Source organism: Salvia splendens, chromosome 13 (genome assembly GCF_004379255.2).
Source record: "Salvia splendens isolate huo1 chromosome 13, SspV2, whole genome shotgun sequence".
In the NCBI taxonomy this organism is placed as follows: Eukaryota; Viridiplantae; Streptophyta; class Magnoliopsida; order Lamiales; family Lamiaceae; genus Salvia; species Salvia splendens.
The window spans coordinates 5732503-5741208 of record NC_056044.1 but is presented as its reverse complement, the minus strand read 5'-3'; the positions used below and the strand labels follow the sequence as shown (position 1 = coordinate 5741208).

General features: G+C 36.3%; 1 protein-coding gene across 1 annotated transcript; it reads left to right on the top strand.

Moving 5' to 3' along the window:
* Window positions 1-1219, top strand: LOC121761700 (CASP-like protein 1F2). The gene is made up of 3 exons (XM_042157337.1): window positions 1-272; window positions 370-493; window positions 898-1219. The coding sequence occupies exons 1-3, from the start codon at window positions 91-93 to the stop codon at window positions 1129-1131; spliced, it is 540 nt and encodes a 179-aa protein (XP_042013271.1). The 5' UTR covers window positions 1-90; the 3' UTR covers window positions 1132-1219.
* Window positions 1220-8706: the final 7487 nt, after the last annotated feature.

Sequence of the window (8706 nt, the reverse complement as noted above, 5' to 3'; positions counted from 1 at the left end):
TCACCCTTTTTCACTTTCCAAATGATTCAATCTAATTAATCCTTCTCTCTCTAGCTAGTTCTCTTTCTAGATTTCCTCCATTTCTCACTTATGTCGACATCAGCTTCCGAAATGAGCAGGAAGAAAGGTTTCTATTTTGCAGAATTGGCCCTCAGAGTGTTAGTAATTGCATTTTCCGTCGCCGGAGCCGTCACCATGCTCACCAGCAACGAGACTGTATCCCTCTTCGGAATAACCGTCAACGCCACCTACACCTACTCCTCTTCTTTCAGGCACGTTACACTATATCTTTTTCTTTATACAAAACAATTGTTGATTAAGCTTTTATTTATTAGTACAAAGTTGTTGCTTCAATTTCTTGATTTGCAGATACAAAGTTGTTGCTGATTCTGTTATATGTGGCTTGACCTTGCTCTCGCTCATCATCGTCATTTCTCTCAACCGCCCTAAATCAAACCCCAAAAATTACTTCTATTTGCTCTTGCATGATATGGTAATTAATCCACAATTTTCGTTTTTCTCTCTCAATTTAATTTGAGTATATATATATATATATATATATATATATCACATCGACAAAATAGTAATCCTGACTCTTCGTAGTTATAAGCAGGGGCGGATACACTTCGGGGAAGGGTGAGGCTTAAGCCCTTACCCAAAATGCTAATTTTTTTTTGTTTTTTTTCTACTTTTAATAAATTTGAAAAATCATCCATAGCCCTTACTAAATAGATATCATTAAGACTTAATTTACAAGACATATATAGTCAGCCCCTACTATGATACTGTATTTTTTTTGCATCCGCTCCTGCTTATAAGGCCATTTAAGGGAGTGAGTGGTTCATTTCTGACCGTGTGTATATCAGTATATATGTGTATAATGTATTGATTTGGCAGGTGAGTTTGGTTGTGTTGGTGTCGGGATGCTCGGCGGCGACTGCGATCGGGTTCGTGGGGCGGTTCGGGCAGAGTGAGACGGGTTGGATACCCATTTGCGACCAAGTTGAGAGATTCTGCGACAAGGTTATGGTGTCGATCATCATATCTTTCGTGGCTGCCATCTGCTTGTTTCTTCTAACTCTCATGTCTGCACACAAGCTCAAATCTCAGCCATTTTTCAACCCCATTTGAATTCCAATCCATTATGTAATAAATCTTATATCTGTGATAAATTATTGTCACATCCATGCATTTATTAGCATGTTTTAATGGATTTGGAGTTTTTCACCCACTTTTGCTGTTGCTAACTAATTTTGTTCCATACATTGTATTTGAACAATTTAGCTCAAAGATTCTGCTTTTTCTTGTTTTTTTCATTAAATTTATTTATTTAATTTTTGGGAGGTTGGAGAGTGGGAGTATTTAAAATTCATACGGTCAGCAGTTACAATCGCTCAGAAAATCTTGTGCTGAATAATTATTTTATATGGTTAGCAAGAAAAAGAGGAAAATAGGTGACAAGATGACATTTTTCCTACATAAGTTTATATATGTGTTGACAATTAATAAAGATCAAAGCAATAAAAGTGACATAATTTCTAGCTTTGTTACGTGGATTGTCACCCTCAATAGCCGTAGTACTTCGGCATTCACAGAAATGGTGAAGTTCACGTTTTCAGTCACTAACATCTGCAATGTGAATAAAATCTCATTTCAGACACAACTTAAATTTTCAAAATTTTCATTAATTTTATTATTATCTGATTTTTTTAATATTTTTCAAATTTTAAATAATTAACTACATTAATAATACCAAAAAATACACTGATTAAAAATAAAACATTGTCTTATTTAAACTCCTAGTAGTACTCTACTTAACGAAATGAATGGGTATAGATAGGTAAAATTTAAAAAATAATTTAAAATTTGATCAATAGAACAAATCATTAAAATTAAGAGCATCCGTAGCGGTGAGTGGGTGGCGTCCGTCCGTGCCGCTGGCACGGCACACCCTTGTCCGCCGCTGTGTTCTTGCCGCTGGCACGGCTCTACTCGATACATAGAGCACGTATGTGCCGCTGAGCAGGGCAACGTGACACGTTTCTATTGGTCGTTGGCATTTACTTTTTCTTTTTCTTTTTCTTTTTTTTAAAAAAATTGAAAATAATACCAAAATTAAAAAAAATAATTCGGATTCCCAAAAATATACAGATTTTATTACCGTTTTTTTGAATTTTTTTGAATTTTTTTTAAAAAAATTAATCCCAAAATCATCTATAAATACACACATTCATCATCTATTTGGGCGAAATTCGGCCACGAGTAGTGAGTTTTTTTTAATTTCTTGAATTTAATTATGTAATTTTTATTTTTTTTTTGTAATTTGTAATGGTATTCCGGGTAATTTTAATACATTTTAATATTGTGGAAATATTTTTATTTAAATTGAATAATAGAATGGTGGGACTCTTGAGCATGTACTTGCGGAAGAGCACGGATGTGTGTGTTGTGCTCTTGCCTAAGAGCAAGGAGTAAAAGTGGATCCGGGCCCACATCTGTGCTCGTTGGCAAGAGCACGGATGAGGATGCATTGAAAATCAAAATCGGTCGTGAAATCACCGCCCCACCAAGCCTTGCCCCGCCAACGAGCACGGATGGGGATGCTCTAAACAAATAATAATTGAAAATCAAAATCGGTCGTGAAACCACCGCCCCACCAAGCCTTGCCCCAGTCGAAAACAGGATTGATCTATGGCAATTCATATTCATTATATTTCAATGACAGCTGAAATTGTGGGAGTTCTAAAAATATTTCTTTTGAGACATTTGTATATATTTATAAACAAATACACAATTCCACAACCCCGGAGCAGGATTGATCAAGATTGGCCATCAACAATCATAAGGGAATGTTCAGTTTGCAAGATTCTATCCCGGGATTAAAATGCAGTGTGTTTGGTTTATGTGATTCAATCTCACAACTCAATCCTAGATGGATAATCATGGATAATTAGTCATAGTTAATCCATTATGACTAAAATAATCTCATAACTCAATTCTAAATTATATATTAGTATTATTTTATATAGGAAACCGAACACCATAGTATTGTCTAGTTTTGTAATGATATAGCCATGTGTGGCTAGTCTCTCGGATTACTCCTAGTGTGTAGTAAGTTTTGCAAAGACCATGTTTATATGCACATTAATTATTTTCTATGATATTTCTATTTACTTGTGTTATTTTGTTCATGGCTTAATAATTCATTACTAGGGCTATAAACTATTCATGGGCAATAAGTAACATTAGCAATAAAATAAATAAACTCAAATTTCATAAGTGGGAAGAGCATTGGACCATTGGCTGGAAAATTTAAGTGGGGGATCAAAGAATTAATGCCATTACATAAGAATGAAGCACGAGTTATGACTTTTGGCACACAATCAATTTGATGCTATAGGATTTAATTATAGTCAAATTTGATGCAACTTTAAAATAGATGTTGTTCTATTTTTATTCCATGTATATGTTCCAATCAAATGTCAACCCTTACGCGTAAATAGAAAAAGTGCGAACTAAAGTAGTCAATGGAATTACTTCTGTAGTCCACATATATAACAAAATTGATGTGACTACTCAGGGCAAAGGCTACATTGTGGAAAATAGTTTTTGAATTTAGTAGTACTATCGATTAGTTAAGAGTACCCACAACCGTGCTCTTGCCTGTGAGCACGGTTGTGGGTCTGACCCTACTTTTTCTGTCTGCACTCTGACAAGAGCACAACACCTACAACTGTGTTCTTCCGCAAGGACGAACACAATTCAATTTAAAATTCAATTAAACAAAAACATTTCCATAAAATTAAAATTCATTAAAAAATCACAATAAATATTAAAAATTACAAATAAAATAAAAAAGACATAATTAAAATCCTAAAAATTAAAAATTACATAATTAAAATACTAAAAATACCTAAAAATAAAAAATTACATAATTAAACTCCTAAAAATTAAAAATTACATAATTAAAAGCTAAAAATACCCCCGTGGACGACTACTCATCCGGCGGCACTACCCTCAATTGTCTTTGGAGGCCCAATATCATGGCCTCATGCGATCGAAGTTGCGAAGGGGTCATAGTGGACCTATCGGCCATATTGAGTTGGGCCAAAAGCTGCCACAACGAGTTGGTGGGGGGTGGAGGTGGTGCATATGGAACGGGAATGGGAGCGGGAACTGGAGCATCGGCGGTTGCAGCTGCGGCTCGACGGCGGTTGGCCGCCGCCTTCTTCCTTCCTTGCGGTCGGCGTTGGGAACCGCTCCGGCGAGTTGGCTAGCCACTTCTTCGGAGCCGGCGTCGGATAGGGATACCGACCTTGACCGTTTGGAGGATGTTACGCCTCCCATATACTTCGGGTGCAACCGCGTCTCCTGCCAAACGTTGAGGTACTTGAACGACTTGTAGTTCATGGATTGGTAGGTGCTCAACGCGGCAGTGATGATGTCGACCTCGCTCCGGCCGCTCCCCGCATTCCGCTCTTCCTGAAGGAAATAGCCATTGAACTTGCCAATTTCATCGTTGGCTCGGTAGATGGCGTTGAGCTCGATTGTTCCCGGCGGCCGGTTTCATTGTACAGGTGAGCGATGCGCCACCAAAAGTGATCGCCGGATTGGTTCGTGCCAACCACCGGATCTTCGGAGATTTCCAAGTACGCCGTGAACAATTTATCCATCTCCGCCAGAGTGTACGGTGTGCGGACACCGCGAGTAGGAGGAGTCGGAGTTTGGGAGGGGGCGGTCGGCCTAGGCTCCGGTGTCCACCCGTATCGCCCTTCAGGGGCACCTTGGTTGTCGATTGGGTATGGCCGGTAGCCACCCGGAACGCCCGAACTTTGGGTTTGAGGAGGGTCCGAATATTCCTTTTCCGGACTAGGAAACGGTTGTGAACCTAACCATTCGGGGTTTCAACCGTGGGAGAGCGGGGGGTCATCGTCTTGGCCGGACATTGTTATGTTGTAGGAGTGGAAGAAAGATTGAGAATGGATATGAGAGAATGAAGATGAGAATGAGAATGAGAATGAGAATGAGAATGGAAATTATAGAGTGTAGATGAGAATTGTGTAGTGTGGGGTGAATTTTTGGGTGTGAAAGTGGGGTATTTATAGATGAAAATGTATATTTTTGGGGGAAAAAATAAAAAAAAATTAAAATGATGGAAAAGGGTAAAAAACGGATATATTTTTTTTGGGAAGTGGAAAATATTTTTTTTAATTTTTAATCGGTTTTTTAAATTAAAACCCGATTTTTAATTAAAATAATAATAATTCAAAGGCAACAGCTATGCTGTTGCCCAAGCGCGTGCCGCCACGTCATCTGCTCGCTGGCACGGACGTGCTCGATGCATCTAACAGCGCCGTGCCAGCGGCGGTGAAGCTCGTCCTTGCCAGCGGCACGGACGAACGGACGCCGTCCGTACACCGTTGCAGATGCTCTAAGCATACAAATTTACGACTCATTCGTTTTTTTTTTAAATTAGTATTGATGTTGTATCTTATTGTTTGATAGATATAAAATTAAGGGACTGTAAAATTATTTAATTGAAATTTTTATATTTTTTATAAATATTAAAATTGATCTAAAATTTCACAAATTTTATATTTTATTTATTACTGAACTTCACAACTTATTAATCACCATAACAGACATGACTTTTTTTATCCTACTTTAACACCACTAGATCAGTGTAATTTTGTACATGACTTTTTTTTTATCTTATTTGCTACTCAATAATTTAAAAAGTGATATAAAATATCATAAACTGCTATTTTTATCTTTGCTTGTCACTGTCACCGATGGCCACTACCGCCTACAGCGAACACACTCATCTGTAGATCAAACACACTCCCTTCCTCTCTGTGCCACTTATTTTCGAACGCATACACACTTGCAGAAGCCACTTCTAGCCAATTTCACCAATATATAAGCCACTTTTCATTGATTTTCTTTTTTTATGCTATTGAAACAATGTCTTATGTATAATTTGATGCTTAAAATAATAAATTTATTTCTTCATTTGATTTTTCTCTAGGGAATATATAAACTTAGTCATCTAATTCATTTATTTTTATTTTTTTATAATTTTCATACGTATATTGTTTTAAATAACAAAAAACTTAGTGTTCCATAAAAAATAGAAATGATGTAAAATGGAAAAGAATTAGAATAAATTAAAATTTTCTCTTGAAGCTAAAAGGGGTGAAAAAGAAATAGTCTAGAAAAGTGAAAAAAATACAAACTGAATTAAAACATTAGCACAGCTCTTCAGAAACCTCTTAGAAATTTATTTTCATAAAATACTGCAAATATGCATGGCCTTTTGTTAGGATCTCTGCCTAATGTTTTCTGCCCCTTCCTTTTGCCACGATATCATGCATTCATTAAATACCAAATTTGTATTTCAATCTTAGTTTGAAGTCACTATTAACTTATAGGCCACCACATCCAATCAATGTTGTGGGCATGCACATTTAGTACATACGATATTAATTTGTTCTACAAAATAAGGAAAAGAAATTAATAATTCTTTTTAGGCAACTTCAAAATTAGCTATAAGTCGCCTCTCACTTATAGGCCCCCACATCCAAACAATGTTGTGGACATTCATGCACATGTAGTATTAATTTGATCTACAAAATGAAGATAAAAATTAATATTATAATTCTTTTAGTCAATTTCAGAATAGACCCCCACATCCAAGCCCATCTTGTGGGTATTCATGCACATTTACTATGCACGGTATTAATTTGTTCTACAAATAAGGAAAAAATTAATACTACTAATTCTTTTAGAAAACTTCAGAATTATATAGTATATATCATTAAACATAAATTTTGAAGGTCTTATTTATGATTGATATGCATGATTTATGATATCCATTATTTGTTTTCTTGAAATAAAATAAATTGATGAGCAATAATTATAGGTGGTCATATACATGCATGGTGCAGAAAAGAGATAAGTGGTGTGCATTGGGGCCATGCAGAACATATTCTTTTTATGGGCAGTGAGATAATGTTGCAGAAAGGAATGGACGAAAATAGAATAAATTTGCCCAAAAAAGAAAAAAGTATTTCAATCATGGCTGTCACCCAGCAGCTATAAATAGCAATGCTCAAGCCGCAGTCTAATCATCAAACCAAGAAAACTAAAAGGTGTTCTTGCATGAGGGCAAGAGTTGAAGTTTGATAGCCAAGAATGACTTGCCTGTACCAAACTCATCAAAAATCTAGTTTAATTGATTCTTGATGTTTTGGGATTTAGGAAGTCTTCTTGGCTAATCTCACTTGCTCTTCTCATTCATGCTAGGCCTCCTTTTCCATCAGTGCAATAGAGAGAGGAGTACTATTTGAGGAAAGAGATTCTTGCATGATGATAAGAGTCAAGTTTGATAGCCAAGGATGACTTGCCTGTGCCAAACTCATCAAACATTAAAATTTTTGATGTTGTTGGAGATTTAGGCAGTCTCTTTGGCTAATCTCACTTACTCTTCTCATTCATGCAAGGCCTTCATTTCCCATCAATGCAGATTCACCTAGAGAGAGAGAGAGTTGCTATATATATAAGGAAATGAGTTTCTAGCATGAGGATAAGAGTTGAAGTTTGATAGCCAAGGATGACTTGCCTGTGCCAAACTGATCAAGAATGATGTTGGTTGGATTTTTGATCTTGTTGGATTTAGGCAGTCTCCTTGGCTAATCTTACTTGCTCTTCTCATTCATGTTAGGCTTCCATTTCCCATGAATGCAGCTTCTTCACCTAGAGAGAGAGAAAGAGAGAGGAAGAGAGGCCTTGCATGACTTGCCTGCTCCATTGATTGATTAAATCCATTTGGAATTAATTTGGTGGTTTTGGGCAGTCTCCTTTGGCTAACTTGACAGCCTCTTCTCTTTCATGTTAGGCTTCTCTTCTTCAATATTCAATACTATCAGTATCTATTTTCCATTTACAGAAGCTATACACATACACAGTGGAATTTCATTCTTGTGTGATGGTCGTAAATCTCATTGAGTAGTAGTCCCTAATTTTAAATGTAAGATGTTGGTGAGAACTAATTAAAGCTGGACAATAACTTGTACTCCATCTGTCTCATTTACGGTGACACTTTTTCCTTTTTGGGACGTCCCACTTAAAATAATATGTTCGAAAATATCTTTACATTATTTTTTTCTTCTGCTTTATTCTCTCTCTACTTAACTTCTAAAAAATCTCGCCCCGAACATAAAATGCTCCACTTTAAGTGGGGGCGAAAGGTAGTGTTTTTCAATCACGAATTCCTTGTCCGGTCTGCCTCCTTTCTTTATTTTCCTATGTATCCGACAATGTTGTAGATATCTATTATAACAGACGATGAATGGTAGTGCCAACGCAAGAACACACAAACGATTTATGTGGTTCGATCAAGATGATCCAAAAGAAAAGAGCTGAGAACTTGGGACGGAGGTAGTATTGTGAATCACTACTTTCTGATTTATTTGTATTGTGACTGTGCATACATATTATGTATGTTTACATATCTATGCAATTAGTCTTTAATATCAGTTACAGTTCGAGTGAAAATGTGAATACTCTCAATCCACCAACGATTATTGTTATCAGTATTGGTTATAGTTATATACTACCTCTGTCCCATTAAAAATGAAACGTTTTCTTTTTTGGTTGTCTCATTACAAATGAAACATTTCCCAAAATGAAAACAACTCTATCTCT